General features: G+C 30.2%; 1 protein-coding gene across 1 annotated transcript; it reads left to right on the forward strand.

Annotated features, from left to right (window-relative positions):
* The first annotated feature begins 588 nt into the window (after positions 1 to 588).
* Positions 589 to 7,138, forward strand: LOC148304162 (uncharacterized). Its single transcript, XM_088268796.1, has 3 exons — positions 589 to 1,054; positions 3,088 to 3,398; positions 6,985 to 7,138. Exons 1-3 carry the CDS (start codon positions 716 to 718, stop codon positions 7,136 to 7,138), a joined length of 804 nt encoding a protein of 267 aa, XP_088124922.1. The 5' UTR covers positions 589 to 715.
* The last annotated feature ends 19,908 nt before the right edge of the window (positions 7,139 to 27,046 follow it).

Consider the following 27,046-nt stretch of genomic DNA (forward strand, 5'->3'; position numbering starts at 1 on the left):
GTCCTATTCATTTCGTTTTATTAAAAGCATTGTCAACCTTGTGGAATGGTAATATAACACTCTCATTTTTGTTCATCGGGGTGTTCACTTTGGGTGGTATTACACAAAGTGAAAGATGAATGTTAAGGAGAGTGCTTAAAGAAAAAAATCCATATGGTTGCTTAATTTTATAAAATGTAGTTCTACCAATAAATGTCACTACAAAACTAATATATTATTTTATTTGCAATGGTTCAGTCTGAATATGGTAAAATAAATTAAATATAAATCCCACATTTCTAATACATATAATTTTGCAATGCTTGAGAATCAATGAAAATATCAAAAATCTATGAAACCACGATGCAATAAAAAAAAACAAAAAAAACGCTAGGCAAGCAGCTTAAAAAAGCACGCTATGCAGTACATGTGAACTAATTTATCAAGTACGTATTGATATTTAAAAAAATGTAATATTGATGTATTATTCTGAGAGGCCAAGTAATGTCTGAACTACCCTTAGAGCAGTGTCGATAGACCAAACACTACGAGGGATGAGGGAACACTAGCGCCAGTATCGCGCTGGACGCCGAGTAAGCGGTAGCTTTACGGCGATGTCGACACCGCTCTAGCGATGTCTAAATTTCCGGACGAAACCAAATTGTACAAAATCTGAACGAAACTAAACTGTAAAAATTCTGGGTGAAACCAAATTATACAGAATCTGAACGAAACCATGACGAGTCACAAGTGGTCTACAGAAAACACGAAGACTCTCATATCAAGGCTACAAGATACTCCAGAATTATGGAATCCCTTAAGTGGGGATTATAAAAACAGATCTAAACGCACTGAAGCGATTGAAAGTCTAGCGGCAGATTTTGATACGAACGCTACGGAAATTTCGAGAAAACTTCACAATTTGAGAACTCAGTTGAACAACGAACTTCGGAAGCTGAGAAAAAGAAAGAGTCGCGGAGTTACTGATGGTAATTTAATAAGCACTTGGGAGTTTTTTGACGCCCTTAAATTTATGATAAACACAACAAAATTCGGGGAGATTCCAGAGGGGCTCGTAAGTATCATTATGTATTATTTATTTCACAGCACTTTTCGTTTGAAGGGACGACACTGGGTAGTTCTGGCTTGTTTTTATGTCCTGATATTCTCCATTTCGGCAGGTCCTGAAAAGGAATATTTTGTCAATTTTTTTTATCGTCATGGGAAAAGCGGTTATTTTAAAACTGTTCGTTATAAAAACAATGAATTAATTTATTATTATTAATGATCTGGTTACTAGTTTGAAAAAAATTATATTTCTGAAAACACATACATAACTTGGAGGTAAAATGCAAAGAGATTTTTAAATGTCAATGACAATTAAATGCTTTGCACTATTCATTGATGTCATTTTAACTCATTTTTATTACAGGTGACACAATCGTTTATACGATAACATATTATCATGTCGTTTGTCATAATGAGAAACCATTTTTATAGAGAATCTATTCTGTCAGTTTGTTCATTGTAATAATCATAATAATTTTGAATACTTTGATATGATGCATTGATTCTTGGAGAAAATAAAATAATTAGTGACAAAAGTTAAGTCAAAAATTATATTTCCTTTAGGACGAGCGTCAGATTGCGTAGTCAAAATTGTCGCATCTGGCATGCCTGGCACGGGTCCGTCAGGGACGCATAGCCTTTGAACGCATTTTTTATTTTCCGTATTTGAACAGGAATATTTTTTGAACTTTATAAAATTAAACAACTTCGTTTTAACCAATTTTTTATATTTTATTATAAGTACATTTTAACCAACCGGTTTTGACAAGAACCTTGTCATCATAAGGGTTTATTAAATTCTAAAACATTAAAATACTAAAAAAACATTAAAACACTCAGAGTTAATTACATTCCCTTACCAAAAACTTCCACACACTCCGTATACCATTAGAAAATAAATTTAAAAACTCCTAAAAATAAAAAAACATTCATAATTTTTTTTAAATGTTATTTCTATACTTATGTTTTTTACTCAAACTATGGCATATTTTTAATTTTATTTTATGAAAAAAGTCATAGTCTGGTGTATGTGTGTACATATATATATATATATATATATATATATATATATATATATATATATATATATATATATATATGTACATATATCATTCGATCACTTTTTATGGCCCCACCTCATATTCGAAAAAAAACATCCCACTTAAAAATACCTAATGCAAACCTTAACGATTGCATTATTTAGTCATCAATCATTTAAATCATTCATATTCATTAGTCTGTATGTGATTAAAATAATTGGTGCGCAATTAAAATTACTCATAGGTATTAAACGTATCATTATTCAAATTATCCTTTTGGCGTTTGATTGCGTTTGGAGACAAATTAATTCTATGTTCAGAGACAAGTTTCGTAATCCGTTACCATTTTATCTGAGTATTTTAACGATAGCAGAATTATTGGTTTTTACATTTAGACATATGAGGAATTCCGGAGAAGAAGAAGAATATAAAAGGGTCTCAATCAAACATAGATGGCTCTGATGAACTCACATGTACAGTGTCATTAAATTAATGACATATGTAGAAGTTTCAATAAAATTGTGGTGTAGTTGTCAATCATGGGTAGAAATATAAACCTTGCACGATTTACGTAAAAACTTAAATTCCATTTTCTTCTTCATCTATGTTAAGATGTCAAAAATGTACAAATAACTCCTAAACGGAGAAACCTAGATTTGTGAATAAGTTCTTGAACACGCTCAAAATATTGTTAATAATTAGTTCATCAATCAGTTATTTATCCTGTGTCGGTTATTATTAATCGAACATTAGTATAAGTGAATATCAATCCTGTTTCATACTATTTTTTTCAATTTATTCTTTAGATTTAAATAATATATGAAAAAATAACAAATACGTAGTTTTTTTAAAACTTTATATAAATGTGGAAAAGTATAGAGTTGTTGCTTTATGATATAAACTGCAGTTTCACTAAAACATGTCAGTATAAAACTTTAGTCTAAGATTAAAGTTTTATACTGTTGAAAAAAATACTGTTTTATTTTATTTTATATTTTAGGGATCATTACCAATAGAAGTATATCTTCAGGACTCAAGATCTCTTTCGGAGCCGATTCCTACTTCTTCTGAATCTAAGATGATCAGGGTGAAAATAGAAGATGATGAACTATCGAAGAGTTCGCCAGCTTCGACGTCAGTGTGTGCTCAACAATTGCTGATGACAACCCCTAATGACGATGCACAAATATTTGGAAATTTCGTGGCATCTTCATTGCGAAATTTACGGCAAGAATCCAACAAAAGAAAACTAAAGAGGATGATTCAAGCGATAATTTTAGAAGTAGAAGAAATTGATGATTCTGATGAAATGTATGAGCCAAAAGTGACTATAAGTAGATGATAAAGGGGAGATATATGGTATACTGTGAATATTTTTAGTTCCAATACAACTACATAGGTTCTATGCAAATATATTCATAAATAATTTTGAAAATGTTTTTACCTATACCGATACCTCTTACTTGACCCATACCGATTCATAGTATTACTGTCCCACATTTGCAATGTAATTTAATGTTGTGGATATGTAACCACAGGGTAAAGCTTTTAAGCTTTTCACACTCACAGTACGAGTAGAAAAGGATTGATGATATATTTAATGTGAACTTTTTTTACATTTTTACATATTTTTCCCGTATTTGAATACAACACCTCACCAATCTGTCTTTGTAAACAATCTTCTCTTCTTCCATATTCATGCATCTCCTCATATCAGGGGCGTGCCTTCCATATAGGTAGAAAAGCAGTGCTTATCCTAATTTACCCGCGTGACATATAAAAACGCATCCAGTGCCTACCCTACCTTACTAAGTAGTATCAGCTTACCTTATTACTTACCTCTACTACTGCCTACCCTAGTAAGAAGTGACTAGCTTACCTTACTACCAACTTTAACTGCCTTCCTTTTTTAATTATTTGTGCTCGCCACTGGCTCAAACATACCCGCCGAGCTGACCACATTCAAGTATTTCAAATACTTGTTCAGGCAAAGTTTCCTTAACATTCAAATTTATGAGGAGAACTACATTTGCCTCATAGTTTACTATTCTTTCTTCACTCATTCGTTCCATATGCTCAAAACAACTAATGGCTTGTCATCCATATGGCATGTATTCTTTCCTTATGCAGTATCACCTTTCGAACAACTTTTATACATCGTTTTGAATATCTACAACAGGCAGTCATTTTACTCGTACATGAATACAGATATGTCCGTAACTAATTTAATTTAGACATAATTGTCACAAAACGTCTAAATACCACGCCTCTGGATAGTGGGGTGACTTCGATGCATTGCAGCATCCCTATGTAAACCCAAACCAAACAGTGAAATATTCACACGTGCATACATCTCATTTTTCAAGTCACCCCACCCTATTTCGCAGGTAAACACGTTATCCGTCTCCTGAAAAACATATAACTGCTATGTACATGTGGATATGTACATATTTGTACACAAAAAACTTCCCGTATTCTATGTACCACCCTGAAGCATTGAGAAATAATCGTTAGGGGTTGATTTTTACTGATAGCTTGGATAAAATATGCCATTCTTTTTGGCATTTTCAAATAAAATGATAAAAAAAATCTGGATCTTAATGCCTAAGACTTCCATTCCCGCTTTCTATAAATTCGTTCGTCTCTTTGAGACATCTATTGTATATGATAACATTCCCTCGATGGATAAACCAGTGCTTGAGTACTTACACTGATTTGAACATATAAATACTTTTTATGTAAATAAGCTGTTCAAAAGAAATTAATATAATGACGATATTTTTAATGTGTCCAAATCTTTGTTTATAAATCTGGGTTTGTCCACTTTTGAGTTATTTTTATCAATAGATATATGTACATTTTGTACATATAGAAAAATCTTACATATATTTCATAAAGGTATCAGCTGATACTCAATTCAACCATATATGGTACCAAGAACTATCATATGAATTAAAGGGTTAATTGAGTGAGAAATACAGCTTCCGAAATTTGAGTAGTGTGGTTTTCAATCATGGTAAGAATGGTATATATTATACCTTTATACAGTGATCACTAAAATTAGGTTATATCAGGTTGTATGCCCTATATATAGTAAGAATTCCATATTCTACCTCATCTTTTCTTAGGTGTCAAAGAGTAATTGTTTATAAAAAAAATTAAAAGATCTAGCAGAAGCCAAATACGAATTCTGTCTTGTCTCTATCTTCTTCATCTATCAAAAGACATCTAAACGTAATGGTTTATAAATGATACTAAGGTCCTGTTTTCTATTCTATCTTCCCTCTATCTTTTTCGTCTATTCTGAGATTTCGAAAAGAAAATATTCTTTGACATCTTATCTAAGATGAAGAAGAATATGGAAGTCTGGGCATTCACGGGGCTAACGACCATCATAGGCTGGTTTAAGTGATTACTTTACACACGTGTAAAATTCACCATTTCTACCCATTATTGACAACCACACTACTCAAATTCTTGGATGTTCTATGTATATATTTGAACCAATTTTGAAACATTGTTTTTGGAGATAATAATTAATTGGAAATAATCCAGATTTTGTGAACAAGTATTTTACAAAGGACCTGGCTTCTATATCTCTTTCTTTTTCATCTATAATAAGATGTATGTCAAAATGTAATTGCTTATAAATAATACAAACGAGCTGGCAGTCGACAGAGAAGTTTGGAGACAGTTTGTGGACTTCATGTACTCCATATAAAGAGTGGGTTCGGACAACGAATGACATGTTTGCACTTTGATAATTATTCAGTAGAGCGCCGAACCCAGGATTTTAAATGGTGTTGGTAGCCAATCAGAATCAAACGCTCAAATCAAACAAAAAAACATCTCTTTGAATACAAAAGTGGATTTCCTACGTCTGAAATGTGCCATCCCCTGTGTGAATTTATTGAGGGAAGTTCTAAAAGAAGCATTCAATATAAATCCTTGGCTGTATATATTTGTTGGCTCAAATCGGGCTTGACGATGAAAGCAATTTATAACATAAGCAGGCAGTGTATACTTTTATTTTTATAGAGAAAACGTGATAAATATATAAACATTGATTTTTTTAAAAAGTTTAAGTACATTTACATATTTATAATAACAACACACTTTTCATGATACTGAATAAATAAAGATAAAACTTAAATTTTCTCTGATTAAAGGCACTAAAACTGGAAACACACCGAAAGTTTTTTTTATGACATTTATTTAAAATAATGACAATTTAAAGAAAATGATTGTTCAGGGAATCTAACTCTAGGCCTCATGCATGTTAGCCGATGCAGTTATCACTTGCATTGTATATACGTATGTATTTTTAATGTTATAAATGCCATAAAAATATTTTTATGGCATTTATAACATTAAATGCCATAAAAATGTTTTTTTCGAATCGAATCGAATCGGAATCGAACTCGAGATCTCGTGGATGTTAGCCGATGCAGTAGTCACATATATTACATATACGTATCTATTTATAATGTAACGAATGTCATAGTTTTTTTTATGACATTTATTTCTAATAATTATTGTTTTTTAAATTGTTGCTAAAATCTCGATCAAATATCCTACCACGTATTTAGGTCTGAAGTTATATTATTAATTAAACTATTACTTTTTAAATAAATTTTCTGACTATATAAATTAGTAGTTAGCATCTTTGGCTACCATGCTGGAGGTCCCGGGCTCAAATCCCAAGGGTTTAAAATAAATATCATTAATTTTTAACCCCCATTTAATAATCCAATAAATCATTTTATCATGGGTTCATACGTTCGGAGAATCAAAAAGTTTCTTGGAAACTCTGCTGTCACCGGCACTGTACGAACTGTCGGACTTTCTTTCCTTCCACCATTTTCCATTTTCTTTTCCACCCGCCCTCCCCCGCTAGCAGCCCACATCCCTTCTATCCGACCAACTTCCATCCGAATGTCATGTTCAACATTTTATCCGATTTCACCGCTCGCAACTATCCCGGATGCCAAAAGTTGAACAGAACTTGCCCCGAGTTCTTGGAGCGCAATCCGACGGTGGTAGTGACGTGAGCTTCTCTAAATGTCTGCGTCTGTCACGATTTCATGTCTCATAGACGTAAAAAGGATCACTGGTGATTCATTAAAATGATTTCGATGTTTGATAACCATTTCTAAATTCAGTATGAATTTACTGAAATATTATTCAAACACGTAAAAAAATATAAGAAAAGTCCCAATTAAATACTTCTTATGTGTACATATATATCGGTGGTGTAAAGGCAAAGGGGTATCTGTCAATTTTTTAATTTTCTAAGTTAAAAAATAACTGAATGTTTATTCCACTAAATGTCTAAAATAGTGTATTCCATAATCAGGCAAAAGGATATAGCTGTGGTTGCAATATTATTTAGTTTTATTAAGGTTTGGACGTAAAAAAATACATAAAACAAATGAGTTATTTAATTTCACAAGTTTGTTTTTGCTCTCCTGTAAAATTTGGTCTGAGACAGATATACCCCTTTGCCTTTACACTACCGATATACCTATCCGTATATCGGTAAAAGACATTACGAAAATGATAAAATCTTATAACGAAAATAAATATATTATTAGTACAAAAACAGACCTTTTTAATTAAAAAGTTACCAAAGAAAATATTCCCAATATCATTTAAATATTCATTACAATACCATATTTTATCATTTTGACGAATTATAAATGTATAGATTGTAATTACGTAGGCACAAACAAGGTTAGTGTAATTGATTATGAAAAATATATATTATATCCATTTAAAAAGGTGCCGGAACTTTTTGTCAGTTATGTTATTATAATAAACCATTTTCTTTTTCAGCCTTTTCTTAGAAAACCGTTTACATAAATCAGGACAGTTATTTTTTATAAATTATACATGGATTAACGTAAAAAAACTATAACAATACTATAACCACTTCTCCAGAAAGATGATATGAAGACAATGTTTATTTATGAAAATAAAACACTTAGTAAAGACTACTTTTTAGTTTAAAGATTTAAACTCGACTAGTTTTGAGAACAACAAATATTCTCATCAACAGATGAAAATACAAACAAAAAGCAATTTGTAATATGAGCAATAATTGTATTTTAACCGGTTGTTGAGAACATCTTAACTTCTCGAAACTAATCGCGTTTACATTCATAAACTCAATGGTGGTATCTCACCAGTTTTCTGAAATCATATTATTCCACAAAGTTGAAGGCAAATTACAATCAAAGATTTTTCTTCCCAAATAGAGCGCTATTGCTTTCAGCGGCCAGAGACTGACTTACGAGTACATTGTTTTAACTGGAGACTTTTATATGTATTGAAGATTTTTGGATGTATTTTATATATTATTTCATATATTACTTTATTCTCATAAATTATTGCACAATATCTATTTTATCTGGATACCCACTTCTTACATTATAGTACTTTAATTCTTCGCAGGCCATAAATCATAAAAAAACATGGGTTAATGAACTATCAAATTTCTTTCAAAAGTTGTCAGGGATTTTCGTCCACGACTGTAGCAACATTTACATACAAACGCAGCCAGACACACGGGGTGTTTTAGTAAACTTGGAGGTGGGGTATAAGTAAACAGAAACCTACCCCTAAATAGATTCCCAGCCGGTGGAGAATGCTAGGGGAAAAGTACCTTGTCGGTCGTACAAAGCACCTAGGTGGAAAATCGGCGAATACCTGCCACTAGTGAATAGCCTGTGTTATATTGATTTTTAACATCAATGAGGAGTGCTAGAGGTGGATAGACAGGTTTTACTAAATAAAATAAACCATATATTTTAAGGGTCTTATCACCTTGCCTTTAAGTATAACACTGATCAAGATAATACTGCTTCTCTACGATGTAGTGCCCTATGTACCTTTGGGTTCAAATGAGGGTCAAAATAAGGAAAACAATGAAACTTTTATGTTTTAATTGTACAATCAAACACAGATTTTTAAACATACTACGTTGTATTTTATTGTTAAAAACACACATAAAAGCAATATTGTTACAATTGCTTCACCTAGTTATAGCATTTTCAAACGAATGTTATTAAAACGGAGTTCAAACAATTAATTCATAAATTAAAATGGATTTCTACTAATTAAACGGCAAATCAATCAATACAATGAATCATTATACTTGTAGTATCGCTTAATCGCGAAACAAAAATACTATCGGCAAACGTTATTCTGGCATTAAAATTATTTCTAGTGAATATTTTGGTTGTTAAATAAAAAATAACTAATGCATTATAAGTGTGTAGGGATGGGATTTATGTCAGAAAGAGGAATGAAGCGGTGTTGATGATGACCACCGATGAAAACAAAAAAACACTGTATATGATGTTTTTTTATGAATAAATACAATTTTTGGTAAGATTCGCAAAAAAACTTTTATATTGCAGTAGAAGTAATGAATTGTAGTATTAAAAATAAAAGAAGGTAATTATAAAACGTTATACTTTGATAACAAAGATATAATTTTTTTGTCAGAATTAAGTAAAAAGCTTTCCGTCACGTTCACAAAACAATGTATACTGCGTGTAATAAAATCACATGCAAAATTATAAAAATTCTCTCAAATTTAATATTAAAACACACTTTGACGTCACATAGATCATAAACCACGAACATACATTTATTGAGTAATAAAGTAATTTTATTTACGATGGTTTGCATAAAGCTGTTGTCTTTTTAAGGTTATTTTTCAAAGCTAAAGTAACTTTATCCATCTCTTAAATCCTTGAATGTATAATGTACGTATCTAATGTCATACTGTAAGTTTACACTTGCATTATACAAAATCTTTTGATGATGTTTGTTCACTGCCTTTACAATGACGCTTTTTAAGACGTTCATTCTTAGTAGCTATTATATTATTTATTACTTGGAGTTTAAAGTACCTACTAACAAAGTTATTTACAGCAGTTGTTTCACCTGCTTTATGTGAGGTCTCCGAGTTCATTCCTACATTATATATTTGAATAGAAAATTAGTCAACGTAATTTTAATGTCTGTTCTTCAAAATATTGTTGGCTACAGATGAGGCCTGTATGACTGTATTTTATTTTCATTTATACTCTCAAAAAAAACGATGAAAAATTTACATAATATAAGATTTAACTTCCGTATTGACATTTTTTGGTAGCACTGCATTTTATAAAATAAAACAACATACAGTTTTTGCAATACAATAATTAGTGTAAAATCACTAATGTTTATTTTCACCATCCCTCCTGGGTATGGAAACCTGGGCTCCAGTACGGTAGCTAAACACGCTGACCATTAAACCACGGAGGCGGTCTATATGTCTAAATTAACACACATGCACACACAAATATATGTAAATGTGTGTATATATATATACTTATATATATTATTTTTTCTGAAGTCTGGGCATTTACGGGGCTCACGACCGTCATAGGCTGGTTTAAGTGATCACTTTACACACGTGTAACATTCACCAATTCTACCCATTATTGACAACCACACCACTCAAATTCTTGGAAGTTCTGTATATATGAACCAATTTAGAAACCTTGTTCTTGAATCACTAGAACTTCACTAGAGACATCTATTGGTGAGATGTAAAGAAGCTTTTTACTAAACATGATTTTTTTATCTTTGATGAGATGTCAAAAAATAATATAAAAATAACTCCTGTAATTGGAGAAAATCCAGATTTTGTGAACAAGTATTTGGACACACTCAGAATGTTGTGTGTATATATATATATATATATATATATATATATATATATATATATATATATATATATATATATATATATATATATATATATATATATATATATATATATATATATATATGTATGTATGTATATGTATAAGCAATAAAAACTTGGGATAAATTATGCCTTTTACAATATTTAAATTATGAAAAGTCGAATTGTTTTTACATATTCTGTTTTGTTGACAAAGTTCAAAATAAAGTCTAAGTGGGTCAAGCCTTTAAAGAATGCTTATTTTTTAGCATATACAGCATTATGTTGCGTGTACTAATGCATAATGTATGAAGTATTAAAAGACGAGTTATTTTTTCATTAGCGTCAAGCTAACACAAGATGTCCCAACTTCCGCATAAGATCAAAGATATTTTTTGCGCATTCAAACCTCATACGACCTACCTACCTAGAAATTGACATTCTTTCCATAATGTTAATGTATTCATAGTGAACAGTTTACAAGCGGAAATTAATTGAATATGCATGCTATGCAAAGTATTTTTTTCGAGAATCCAATCGCTTTACCTTTGATTTTTAACAAATTTATTTTCAAAGAAACACGTTTTAAAATGTAAATTGGACAAAGGAAAGTTGTTACGATTCCGTTTCGTCCTTTTTTCAGCAGTGTTCGTTCTATCTACATATTGTATCTATACAATATTTGTCTATCTTTAATAATACCTTTTCTCCAAAGGGTTTTGTGATGAAAGCAAAAAGAGAAAAAATCTTCCCGGTTTATTAATATATATTATACTTGTGTTTTTACTTGGCTATGCCTGTGAATTAGATTATTGTACTGCCGGTAGGTTTTTTCTGTTAACCATATTTTGAATGTGACCACATTTTTGTTATAAATACTGAATTTCCTCCACTTTTGAGTTATTGGCATAAAGATTTTTTATTAATATTTCAACAGAGACGAATAAGTTTATAAGTGAATCAGGTAAATCAGGTGAAGTTAAAACAGGAGTGATCACTTAAACTAACCAATGACATGTCGTAAACCTTATAAATGCCTATGTATCCATATATCCAATAAACTTCTTTATCAATAAAATATCGATATCAATAAAAATCGAGTTTTCTGTATACAAATTAACTTTAAAATTTGTGATTTTGTTATGGCTTCAACCAAGAACTCAATTTATAATTTCTGTATTTTAATAATAAATCTCTAATAAGTAATTTTGGGTAAATGCAATGTGATTATTAAAAGGTGTCATTAAAATCCCAAATTGTTTTGTGTCAAAATCAAATGGGATTTACTACATATTTTTTATGTTGATTTATTTAATATATTCAATACTGTACACAGTCCATTACTAAAAATGTTTACCAAGAAAACATGAAGATATAAGGTAAACGATAATTTATAATTTCTAAAAAGTACAATACATGAGAATTGTAAAATATGCACTTGTTATAATGTTATTTGTATGTATTGTTCAAAGATTATTCTCAGAACTTATTATGTGTACGGGTTAAAACGGTGTATACCTACATATTTCACTTTACATTTGAAAAAACAGAAGCATTTTTACGGTATTGAAAGCCAGACAACGTTATTACCTATTGTCATTTTATGCAGATTTTAAAAGTCGTTTTTTGAATAAAATATAAATGCTTGAATTTAAATTGCGAAATGTCTGAAACGTCAGCATTATTTATTTGAATTTTAAAACATGTTTTAAATACGTTTGGTAAGTGTGTTTTTGTTTCACAAGATGCTTGAAGGAAGTTAATCTGCGTAGTTGTTTATTTGAGATATTATTTTGGGTTGAAATAAAAACGTTACATCCTTCCAAAATACGCGCTGAATTAGATTTGTATAATATCATTACGTACATGAAATTTGAATACTTCTTTGAATTTTGTTGTATTTTTAGCTCGTTGTATTTCCGTTTTATTTAATTATATTTGAATATGTACATACATAAACGAGGCCTTATTAAATAATAAATGTACTTGTTTAAATATTACGTTTGTACGAATATTCAGCAAAAAATAATTATTATTCTTGCTTCATAAAATATTAACTTAAAAGTAATCCTCTGGAATCTAGAAAGTCGCTTTTTTCTTATCTTTTTCACAACACGATTCTTAAGGCTCAGCATTCGTTAAGTCGCATCTTAATTTTTTTCTTAATCCAGGCAACATTTTACGGAATTGATTTTTTTCTTAAAACGACGTTTTTGCATTGAAAAAATAAGTTTTTCAGCGAAATAATTATATGAAATAATGATACATAGTTTGAACAGAAAAGAGTTATTGAAAGGTAAAGGGTAAAGGAATTAATTTTTTTTTCAAATATAATATTAAAAAAAAAATAAAATATAAAATAAACTTTCTTTAAAAAAAATGGGCGTGTACAGACGTGAGAATGAATTATGTGTTAGCGAATATATCCTAAATTCTCCTTGAAAAAAAAACTGTTACTCACTTATATGTGAAACAATTTTAATCCGGTTGTCAATCAAATTTTCAAAGTATTGTTGATTATTTTTTTTGCCCAATATACTTCAAAGTCACAGTTTTCTATACCGACCACGAAGTTTTCTATACTACGTCAATTTCTATGTGGAATCCCAGTCTTAGGTATTTTTTTCGGTATTATAATAGTCAACAACTCGTTTCAAAATGACAAAGTCGTTAGAAATAAAAGTTGGAAGTAATATTAAAGTTACAACTTTACATCGTTGACTCCTAAACTTTTCACTCCAATTTCAGTCCAGATAATATGTTAATCAATTAAACTTTTATTTAGATCATTTCGCCTTGTGCCATAGCCATAGCATATTCATATGCCATAGCATATTTAAAACTTTTTTAATGTCTTTTTTACTTTTCGGATATCTATTTCTAGTCCTTTAAAATAAGAATGTATATTTTAAATACATTTACCTAAATTTTGACCAAAATTGAAAAACGTAATTTCAGTTTTATTAAATTCAATATTCAATATTTTACTTTGTGGTTCGTCATTTTTACATTTATATTTTTTAACATATTGTTTATCATATTATTTTTTGACATCTCAACAAAGGTGAAGAAGAATATAAATGTCTAGGCATGTACGGGGCTTACGAACGTCTTAAGCTAGTTTAAGTGATCACTTTACACACTTGTAACATTTAACAATTCTACCCATGATTGACAACCACACTACTCAAAATCTTCCAAATACATATGTATGATACAATTTCGAATTACTTCAATTCAAATGATAATTACTCAAAAAGTTCCAAATACATATGTATGATACAATTTCGAAACATTGTTCTTGAATCGTAAGCCCCGTAAATATCTAGACTCCCATATTCTTATCCATCTTTGTTGAGATGTCAAAAAATAATATGAAAAATAACTCCCATAATTGGAGATAATCCAGATTAGTGAATAGTTATTTGGACACATTCAAAATGTTGTCAAATTATTAGTAACCACTCAACGAAAATTTGGTTAGTGGTTTTATATTAATAAGATTTTTTTATTTTATTTGTTCGGGAATTGTAGAGGTTTAGATATTTAAACAATATATAATTAACATTAGCTACATTAATTACGTTAAAAAAAAGCCAATTAAACAATCCCACATTTATGTTATAAAACTATTAAAAAACATTCAGGGATTAAAAAAAAAGGTATGGTATAAAATAATAGATTTAGCAGGAAGGAAAAATATTACCAACATTTTTGTAAAAAAATCTAAGAGATTTCAGTTGTGATTTGAAAAACCTTAGATCTTTTATATTCGATCACAATCTGACTTTCCTGAATTGTACGTCGTATAATCTACGAGTCTCGCATGTCAAATGGCATCCATGATTCTCGGTTGTCAGATGGTTTCATGGGAGGATAGATAAGGAGAAATCTTCACGTGACGTCACATATCCAAGTCCACTGGGCTGGAGATAACAGCAATAATTCCTGATGCCTGATGTCTCAGATCAGATACTCATCTTGACAACATTGTACCGAGTCCCGTGAGTGGATACGACGCAGCTTTCCTGAAACAAATCAAAGAAATGTTGTCAAAGATTGTTAATTTAATAAAAATAAAACTTCATATCAATTTAATAAATGAAAAATATTAAAATTAATCACATATTATATAAAAGTATGTACGTTACATTTAAGATAATTCAGATAACTAATTGTTTAGAATTTTTTTCCAACTTATGGCATTAAATTCGAACAAATTACAAATAAATATACATATTTTTATTACAATTTTCAACTGATTGTTTTACAAGTTAGAACCGAATTATGAGAGAGCTGAATCGAACCACATACCTCGGGATTAAAAGTCCGTTACATAATCACGGGATAAGAACTGAATTGAAAAGTTTATTCGGTTAAGTAGTTTGCCGACTTTGCTGACTAGTCGGTAGTCGGCGACTAGTCACCGATAAGTCGGTTAAATAGTTAAACCAAAAAATACAATATGTGTGATGATCGATTAATACCTCGCTAATGAATCCCTAACATAAGCCTGTAGCACCACATCTTAAACGCCTCCAATATTGTAAAAAATTGCCCCGTTCTGCTTGCCTGTTATTAATGTAAAAAACGAAAATTCTTCACATTTATCTGGAATAAGACTTCATTACCCACAAATGACAGTGTATTGGAAAGTATGCAGACAATCACGTTCTACTCCATTCGTGATCGTCATCCATTATCTTCTGCGTGTTTCCGAAGCTAATGACAAGTTCTGGACGAGAGTCATGACTGCTCATGGCTCATGGACCAGTCGTGATGCTGCGCACTCCACGGAACGTTTCGGAATACCATCGTTCGCAGATCTGATCTTCTCGGCCATCTAAATCGCTCAACTCAAAGCAAAACGTTTGTCCTCTCGAAAGTTCAAAGGCATTATGAAGTTTTTAACGGTCGATAATTCTTTTGAAACTGTCCACATTCGAGTTTTTCAGCGCTCTTATACCGGCTCTAGGTAATAGTGCATTGTACCTCGTGCTTCGAAACACAAGTGCATGAAAAACTTAATTATAACCTTTTTCCTTTGAATGCCACATTGCCCTGAGCAAACAGTTTTTACGTTATTAAATAACAACTACTAATATAATAAATTGCTAATTTAAGTTTTACTTAGTAAACACCCCTATTTCTTAAAATCTACTGTGACACGTGTTTCGATGCATTCTGCATCATTTTCAAACACCGTATTGCGTTTATAACGCTTTTTTAACACAAACAAAAGCTCGAAATGAGTACAAAATATAATCAAATGGAAATTAAAACAGTTTTCCGGACATTGTTGTTTATGTTTATAATGTAATTCAAATAACAATGTCATGAATATGTACAAGCAAAAAATGAGAACAAAAGGTTGTAATATAGAAATCAGTTTGCCTGGCATTGATTGAATGAAAATTTACAAAATAATTGTTAAAATGGCATTCTTTACAATATGATTGAAAGTTAATTAAAAAATAATACAGGTTTTTACAATATTGCACTTTTGATTACTTTATTTTTATGCATTTATAATTTGTTCTATATAAACACGTATAAATGTTTATTTTTTGTTTAGTTTTATTGCCATTAATTTAGTGAAAATGTATAAAATAGTAGTAAAAATTTCTCTCATTAAAATATGATTTAAAGTGAATTTAAAAATAATGCATGTTTTTTTTTACAATACAGCACATTTGATAACTTCGTTTGTATACATTTATAATGTTACACAAATACAAACCAAAGTATATATTTTTATAATTTATATTTGTAGTACTAACTTTGTGATGTTCCATTTTATAATTGAAATATAACTTTGTTTTAAAATCACCAAAAAATTATAGTGATTTAAAACAAAGTTATATTTTAATCATATGTATATCTTTTGTTTAGTTATTTGCAGAAAGTTGTTCCTTTCTTTGTGAGCGCTGTGTGAAGTACCTGAAACTTCTTTCACACTATTCAAATACGTTATATGAGATTCGCTCCATTACTTGTCTCTATAAACTTGAATCGTAACTCAGCGGGACGCGTCATATTTTATGTTTTTAGACTTTAGACAATAAAAAAGGCAGCTTTCGCGCTGAAAGGCGTTCCGAGTGCCCTCTTTAAAGGAACTTTAAGTTATCAAATGTTTTTATTGCCTTCGCTTTATGGCATCCACATATGGTGTCAAGGAAATTGCGATACTGAGCAACGGCCCGTATTAGGCACTCTCTCTCTCTTCCTGGTAAGATGTAATTTAAAACGCCACATTAGTAATGAAAGATTATTCTTCTTTAGTAAATATACTAAAAATTAATATTGTTATGCATGATCCGTCAAAATTTGTAAGCTTTGAAGCGATGGAAGGAATTTTATTGATTATATTGTCGTATTCGGTATTCGGGTCTACCAAACAATAAAATAACTCAACTGAAATCAGTATGAAACGCAACAGCGAAACATTTTTTGAATTTCTAAATTCAGTCACATCACCCCACATAAAGAAACAGTCACAGAAAGGGTTGATATTTATGGGAAGTTGATTATAATCAAATGCCTTTATTTTAAACTATTTAGACATACAAAAATCTGCCAATCGGGAATTACTACCGGTCTATTCGCGTTGGAGTTTAATGGAGTACATATAGAGAGTGAATGGTGCCTTTTAAAAACTAATTAGCTTACCATCTCGCCGCTTCCCCACAGGGGTAGGCAGAGATAATATAACGCCACACCGCGTTGACTTTGCAAAACATTCTTCGCCTGTTCCACGCACAGGCATCACCACATGCATACATTTTTTTCGGTTTGATCAATGAAATTAATACACTCAATGTAATATTAAGAGTGAATTAGGTTTGAAATTATATTGATTGGATTTAAAAAAATTTTTAAATTATTTTCAAATAATTTAATATTTTATTCGAGTTCCACCCTGCATTTTACTGTTTCACAATCCTATCAAAGTTAGCAGGCTTTTTCTTAAAGAAATGGTTCGCAGCTTACTTTGTACGGCGGAATTGTTCCGAAGAGGCTATCGCGCATTATTGATCCATACCGAAGCGTTCGAACTACAAGTCTACAAGTCATACAGAGATACTTTTGCTGTACTTCCTTTTAAAAGAAGACCGGTAAGGGATAGTTCAGCCAAGCTCTACCAAATCACGGATTCTGAAACGTGTAGCTTTGAATTGAATTTGAAATAAATATACTAAACAAAAACCATTGAAAACTTTAAATATGACGATTGCTGACAAGTATGAAATTAAAGTATATTTATTAATGCATTTTTTATTATAAATATCGTTTTATTACCTAAAATGTAATGTAAATATAATAAATTTGTGTGTGTGTGTGTGTGTGTGTGTGTGTGTGTGTGTGTGTGTTTGTGTGTGTTTGTGTGCGCGTGTGTGTTGGTGTAGAAATGTGCCAACAGGTCGAAGGGTTACTTTTATTCGTGTTATCACGTTATTCGTTTTACGGGTTATTGACCTTGTTGCATTTTTTACTAAAAGTAGTGCGAGTAGAAAAGAATTGATATTTCAACGATACATTTATGGTTAAAATTACGTAATATTGTAATCTTTTTAGTTTGATGTCAGTCGCGGTACCAGCAGAAAATAATTTCTTGTTTGTTATCTTCTAGTCCAAACTATGAGCTTGATGTAGTCAAGATATTGTTTTTAAATAAGCAGCTCAAATCATCGTTATTAAAATAATCATTTTGTATTGCATAATAGTAAGTACGCTGATTTGAAGAAAAAAGTATTTAATTCATTTCGAAAACTTTTTGGGAACCGCTGGCTATTTCAGATTTTCAAAGAAAGCGCGACACCCGTATAAAGCGAAGACATTTTCCAATTAATGTACGGATTCGACGTCTAACACATGTTATTATAGAACAACTTTTTTCATTTAAGCGTGGTATTATTTTAAACGCAAAAGTACAAGAAGAAACTTTATATATTGAACTATTTTTCTGACACTCAAGTGTTATTTGGGTTATCTGCTTATTTTTATAAACAATATAAAATTTGTTGGTAAATTTCACCTTCATAAAATAAACGTGCAACTTAACATTGCATTGACTCAATGCAGTGCCCTGTACACCATTGAAATCTATCATATTAAAATATATACATATATATATATATATATATATATATATATATATATATATATATATATATATATATATATATATATATATATATATATATATATATATATATATATATATATATATATATATATATATAATTATATATATATATATACGTATATATATGTATATTCATTTGTATTCTGCTTATACAGAGATCAGTTTTAATTTAATTAATTGAATTGGCAGTCAATGATTGTGGTAAAATCTATCTATTTCAAATTAAAATTTCGCTTGGTAAATACAAATATTTCTTAAAATCTTTTGTGACACTTCTTCTTTCAACAACCAAAGGACACAACTCTAAAATTGAGGCTTACCTTCACATCCAGTTTTTAAAGATGATCCTAAGTATATGAAAATACGTCCCATAATACATGAGAAATAGTGGTATGTACCAAGTGAAATATTAACTCAAAATGGAAAGATATTATTGGCGTCCAACAAATAAATGTGGAAGTCCAAGAGGGAGGCCTTTATTTACTACTGGACACAAGAAGAAGTTTAAATTATTTATAGATTTGGCGTTTAATTTGTAGAACTCCATTTTAATTTATGTATTAATTTTAAATCAAACACAGATTTTTTGAGTCTACTAAGTTGTATTTTATTAACAAAAACACATAAAAATGATATTGTGACAATTGTTTCGCCTTGTTAGGGCATTATCAAACGAATGTTCGTTTGATAATGCCCTAACAAGGCGAAACAATTGTCACAATATAATTTTTATGTGTTTTTGTTAATAAAATACAACTTAGTAGTAGTAAAAAATCTGTGTTTGATTTAAAATAATAAATAAAAAGAAGGTTAAAGTAAGTAAGTAAGATATAATCGTAAATTACAGTTTCTTCGAATCATCAAATTGATCTCTTAATAACAATCGATGTGTTTAAAAAAAAGATCAATGACCATCTCTCAATCATGGGCAGAGTGGTGAATGTTACACCTGTACAAAGTGATCACTTAAACTGACCTGTGATACGTCCTAAGCCCTGTAAATAATAAGACTTCTATATTCTTATTCTATTGAAATAAAAAGTGACTCAGCTGAGATATGCGATATACTTATATGAAAAACGTTTTATTTTTTTTACGTTCAACAATGATTATCCAAGTGTTTTTTGTGTGCTACGTTTTATATTGATTTGTATTGTAGCCTTATAATTTAAATTTAATCCCTTTGTTTTTTTAACATGTATTCTGTATTCATACAGTCTCTGTAATGCTAACGCTAATAATTTATTTTAGATATGCAATCTCCAATATGTTGTATAATTTTATTTATTAGTATTTCCGTGCTTGATAAATTTATTATTCGCTGCTACTGTGTAATTTAATTCCGATTTGTATATAAAAAGACGGTTATTTATGAAACGTTATGAAAGTTTAATATACCATTTTATGTTAATTTATATTTCCGTCCAACGAGCGTTGGGACATACGTAAGTATGTATAATTTAATCTAAACAGTTATAATGTCATTTAAATTTAAGCAGTCATAAAACAATTTTATTCAAACTTGCCGATATTCTTGTTTCAATGCTTATTTATTTATTGAAGAACATATTGTATTGTAAATATACTTAATTATTTAATTTTTCGGCATTTACTTTGTGGTAAGACATGATGAAATTATTAAAGAAAAGACTTTTTTTTTACCACTTGAGTTTATTTTATGACGACTAGTTTCTGAAGCTAAGCTTCCATGTTTAGGTCTAAATGTAAGTGGTAAAAAAACAAGTGTATCCTTTAATAATTTTAATACACCTTCATACACATATAATTTATAATTTTACATATAAGTTTCTTATATATAAGTATATACCGTGTTTGACAGTTTTGGAGTTCCTGGGTTTGATTTTTGGGGGGTAAAAAACATAAATAATATGATTTATCAATATATTTATTAATCTAATAGGCTTGAGCAAGGACTATTATTAACAATTATCAATATAACACTGAGTCGATATGCGCAGTGACCCATAATTATCAGTATATTGAAGTTCCGGATTGTTTAAAAGGTTTTTCATTTTAAATCTGTATAATAAAAGTAAAATAAGAGTTTAAATTATCCATCCTACTTAGTTAAAGACAAATAGTCTATGTATTCATTTTTAAATCAAACATAGATTTAGAGTTCTACAAATTAAACACCAAATCAATAAAAAGACATATATTATGTTAGGAATTGGGACCGTTTGGATATATTCTCTTAGGGATTGGATTATAACTGAAACTTTCAAAGATATGAAAAGTATATTATTTATTGATTCGGCATTAACTTTGTGGAATGACATGATTATTTTAATAAAAATTAAACACTTGAATAATCCACTTAATTGAGTTTTATTTTTATTTACGACTAGTTTCGAAAACGACAATTGTTTTCATCTTCTGGTACAAATTAAAACTGTTTTTAATTTGTACCAGAAGATGAAAACAATTGTCGTTTTCGAAACTAGTCGTAAATAAAAATAAAACTCAATTTAGTGGATTATTCCAGTGTTTAATTTTTATTAAAATATGAAAAGTAATATTAAAATATTATTTCAATACATATGACATCTAATTTACATTCCACGATCATTCTTCAATTAACATCGCGAATGATGAAAATAAATGTCAATATTGTCCCCCTACATCCCAGTAAATAAATTCATTATCTATTGGTTTTTAAATGTCTTTTCAATATTTTGTATAAAAAAGCGGTAAAATAATATTTTTACAGTGTCATTCTGTAATGTCAAATGAATATCGTGTCGCTGCAGAGAAATAGGATATTGAAATTCGAAACGCGATATCCGGTATCGATACCTTATTTCCATCAGCATATTGCATTTGCCTGTATATTTAAAACAAAGGTTTTAAAACTTTTGGTACGGTCTTTGAATATATTAACCTTCTATACATATTTATTGCATACATATTTGTACAACATTTTGAGTGTGTCCAAATACTTCACAAATATGGATTATCTCCAATTACAGGAGTTAATTTTCATATTATTTTTTGACATCTCATCAAAGGTGAAGAAGAAAATGAAAGTCTGGGTATTTACGGGGCTGACGACCGTCATATGCTGGTTTAAGTGATCACTTTACTAATTCCACCAATTCTACCCATTGTTGACAACCACACTACTCAAATTCTTGGAAGTTCTATATATATGAACCAATTTAGAAATATTGTTCTTGAATCACTAGAACTTCACTAGAGACATCTATGAGTAGAATTGGTGAATGTTACACGTGTGTAAAGTGATCACTTAAATCAGCCTATGACGGCCGTCAGCCCCGTAAATGCCCAGACATCTATATTCTTCTTCATCTTTGATGAGATGTCAAAAAATAATACATATTTCTATAAATATGTTCATTTATCAATTCGAGAAGCCTTTTAAGTCGATTATAAATTTATCTCGATGCAAAAAATGTGGTCAATTTATATATGTATAAAGACAGAAGGCGACTGGTCAAATAAAGAATATGTGGATAAAACTAAATGGATGCTATTTTATCATATAAAATGCAATTCCACCAAGAAATATCAGTACAAAATTTAAATCCAATTTAAGTTAAACAGAAAAATTGTTTTTAAAAATGATTAATGATGCTTGTTAAATGATGAAAAAGGTTTTCTAAAACGTACGAACTAAAATCATCTCGCCGTTTCACAGCAGGGATAGACAATGAGAATAGAACGCCATACCGTGACTGCTTTAATGTTTTATAAAAGCATTATTTTTTTATATAACGACGAATTTTTCGACATCAAAATTTATTTATGATGAATGAGAACTTTGGGCCCAATAGAATACATTGCTTACTTACAACCCTTTATTATTCTTGTAATATTTTTATTACAATAACAGCTATGGGGGATTTTTTTCCTAAATATAATTCCAATGAAAAGCGTTCATTTATTTTATCGGTTACCAGGGGTCCATAAAATTGAAGAGCCGCTGTAAAAACATTGTTTTTTTTTATCCATTCTGTAGCCATTCTATTCTGGAATGTTATCATAATCCGGGATTACGATTCTAGGTCTTATGCGAAGCGTTACTTAGACCCGAATTACTTAGCCACATTAACATATCTGTAGATAAATTTATCTTTCAAATCGTCCTTTGTTGATTACAACAAGAGGATTTATAACTCATAAGAGCCCGCATGATCTCTTTGGGCACGCTACAATACACGGTACCAAGTAACTAATGGCCTGTCTCCGACAGCTAACTACGAAAAAAGGTATAGTGAAAAGATAAGGGGAATATGTATTTCGGTCAAAAGCGATTTTCGCATTTATTATTTCCATAAAAAATCCAGTTTTGACCGTGGGATTTATTATTTTTATTGCATTTTCATATCCTAATTTTAACCATTAATTTATTTTATATTTTTAAAGTGAAACTTCTTAGGCGGGGATTTAACAATCTATAATTGAACGAGAATTGAGAGTGAAATTTCAGGGACGCGTCACGTTTACTAGACATTTTGTTACATGGAAGAGATGAAAGATATATCGTAGAGAGAAGGAGAAATAGAACTATACATTTCGACGCCACGGGAGTGGAGTAAAAGAGAGTGATGTACAATGAAACGGACTGAACAATCTTTTTCATCTTGACTCCATCCCAACCTATCGTCATTGCAGACTGTTGGGGTCAGCTCTCCTCGTCCTCAGGTTGTAGGTCCTTCTGTCATGAGCAACGTTAACTAGGCCATGCCAATCATATTTTGTATGCATCAATCATATTTTCTTTCCGCAGCATCCATGAATTCTTTGGTCTTTTTCTAGATCTCTTTAGAGCAAGATACATAGCGTTTGCCTGGTTCACAATATGACTAGATTCCATGCGTCCTATGTCTTATGTGCCCATACCATCTCGATTGATTTTCCTCTACCATAATGTTTTAAACGTTTTAATTTTATTTTCATACCGTAACACTTTGTCGAAAAAATCCATATACTTACTCGTATATGTAGACAATAAAATAATAATTGTATATTGTTTTTTCCATAAATGTATATTTTATTTGACCAGTGACCGAGTTTCGTCATTACCGATATCATCAGATTGATTTCAGTAATGACGAAACTCGATCAATGTGGAAAAAACTACATACTTGTTATTTTATTATATAAAATTTAGTTTCACCATGAAATGTCAGTACAAAACTTAAACCTCATACATCGTAGTCATACAGGAGAAAGTGACCAAGTGCATTTTTTTACAAAAACGTGATCATTGAATATTTGATATCTTATTAGCTTAATATTGCCCTGGAAAAAAATACCAAAAGATTTTAAAGTATAATACATCGACCAACTGCATTCATGTTTATTTTCTTGCCAATCAAAAGTGACTTAAATGGCCCTCCTAAATATTTTACGTTTGGTTGGTTGGTCACTTTCCCTGTACGACTACGATATGTACGTAAATATCACTCTCATTCAATAAGTCATGAATTATGATTGATATAACACCGTCAAATTTGCAAAAGCCAATTTTAGCTGAACAGATGAATAATGTGTGCTATTTTTTGTGCCATTCCGTCTTAGCTTGTGCTGTTTGATGCTTTTATTTATGTGGTTGTTCGTTCATGTAGGATTGATTCAGAATGTCTTGAAACGACTTAGTGGCTATTTCTCTACATTTCACGCATTCCCGTTCCTTTGTTGCGAATTGAGAAACGGAGGGGGGAGATTATCTCCACATTCATCCCCATTCATGGTATTCGAAAGAAAACCCTTATAAAAGACCATCAGCAAATATATGAGAGAGAGGGAGAAAAGGTGTTTTGGCAGTTTTTTTAAATGCATCCTGTATAAACAGTACTATGTGATTACTATTAGTATTTATAAAAAAAAAAACAAATCTAATGACATTTATTACTTCTATATCCCAAATACCAAATTAAGTACTGACTTATTTTGAAAAAGTCGTTTTTTTAATATGTAATTAACAAAAATAAATATTTTTACAAAAATGTTTTTTACACTTATGATTTTTATCTACTGGTTTTGACAGTACCCGTCCCTTCGCCAGGACAATCACTGCTACAAAAAATACTACGCGTCTTATTACTACTAAATAAATTTTCCCTAAATAAGCGATGGATTTGTGTTTGTACTAATTTTAATGGCAATTGATATTGACATTACTCACAAAGAATTGTTGAATACCCTCACATTTAAAAAAAATGCGAGGGAAAAAAGGTTAAAATAAATTGTTTATTACGACAAATAGTATTAAGATTGTCTTTGTAATAGTTATTGATCACTTATGATCTGATTAATTTAGTTTAAAGTTTTTACAAAAATTGCATTTTAAATTAACACATACAGTTTCGGAAGAGCAGTTCTCTTAATGACAGATGATTTAAATCAACCATCGATGAAATTATTGATTTCTTGAGATAAGGAGTGTTAATTTCATACTCAAATCAGTTATAATTTGAAATAAATAACTAAATCACAAAGGTTATTAGATTAATATATATATATTATAGGTATTTCAACTTGAAACCATCTACCATTTTTATTCGATAGAAGATTGAAGCCAAAGCATTTTAGGGCTTATGACCTGGAAATTAAATCCTGGAATGCTCAGGCTTCCATAGTCTTTCATATAAAAGCAATACATGTTTCATCTTAAGTTGACCACCTTAAAAACACATATGATAATTTTAATATTAAATATTCGTTTGCATTGTCGGCTTCTATTCCTTAATTCAATCACGAATTATTCATAAAGTTGCAAGTTTAAGTACTTAAAATTTTAAAAAAATTATTCGTATAGGTCAAATTATGGAAATGCGCAACTAATATTCAATATGTAACGTCGTATAAATAAAAAAGTATGAATATTCAGAATAAAATACCATTTTCAGAATCAATTTCAAGTTTGCATTTGCAAAACGTAAATGAAATCCATGCCAAATAAACTTGTTACTAAGGCCAATCCAATTTCAGAATGCAGCAGGAACAGATTCCGTTCGCTGCAATTGGATATCGGAAGATAATAAAAGGTATGCACTATGCACCTCTTTTATATATACAAGGAATGCATTTTTATCAATGCATTCTAAGTGAATTGTATATACTCCCTACCAGACTGCAACAAAACTAGTGAAAAGGTGTTACAAATATCGTAGTCATATAGGAGAAAGTGACCAAGTGCATTTTTTTACAAAAACGTGATTATTGACTATTTGATATCTTACTAGCTTAATATTGCCCTCGAAAAATCCCAAAGTGATTTAAAACTCAGAAGTATAATAAATTAATTTGTTAAAAATTACTAACTACATTGATGTTTATTTTCTTGCCAAGCAAAAGAGACTTAAATTGCCCTCCTGAACATTTTACGTTTTGTTAGTTGGTCACTTTCTCCTGTACGACTACGATATGTTGACCTATCAATTCTGAAATTACATGAAGGCATCGCGACTAGTCTTATACTGGATATTTTGTCAAATTTACATATTTTAATTTGTAAGTACCTCAACTTGATATGATACATCTATTGTTGCTCTTTGCATGAAAGAATATGGAAATTTGAACGTCCCATAGAATTTGGGTAACGTTCACCATTCTGCCCATTATTGAACACCCATATTGCATTAATTATTGAAACATGTATATATGCAATGATCTCAGAACCTTCCAAGTGTAGGTATGATTTTCTATATGTTTGAAAGCATGGTTGATTGTAGCGCCATGATTGTAGTCGAGAACTTAGTGAAGTTTTTAATTAGCTCACTCCGTTTGAACATACCTTTAAATTGACATCATATCCGTAGGGTGAATTATCTAGTGTGTGATATACTAAATTATATTGATATTGTTACATATTTTAGTTAAAAACCGAATATTTTACTAATCTGAAATGAAACGCAGGTTTAAATGAGTAAAAAATCGGATAAATCAACATGTAACTTTGTTTTAAAATCACTATGAATATTTTATTTTAACTTGATTATAATGTCTACCGGTTTCGAAGCTAACCGCTTCTGTATCAAGACTGATTAATACTAAAACAGTATCTATTAAAATCACAAAGTTTTT

The sequence above is a fragment of the Brachycentrus maculatus genome, unplaced genomic scaffold, assembly GCF_059751285.1.
Source record: "Brachycentrus maculatus isolate JH-2025_06_01 unplaced genomic scaffold, ASM5975128v1 h1tg000328l, whole genome shotgun sequence".
Classification (NCBI taxonomy): domain Eukaryota; kingdom Metazoa; phylum Arthropoda; class Insecta; order Trichoptera; family Brachycentridae; genus Brachycentrus; species Brachycentrus maculatus.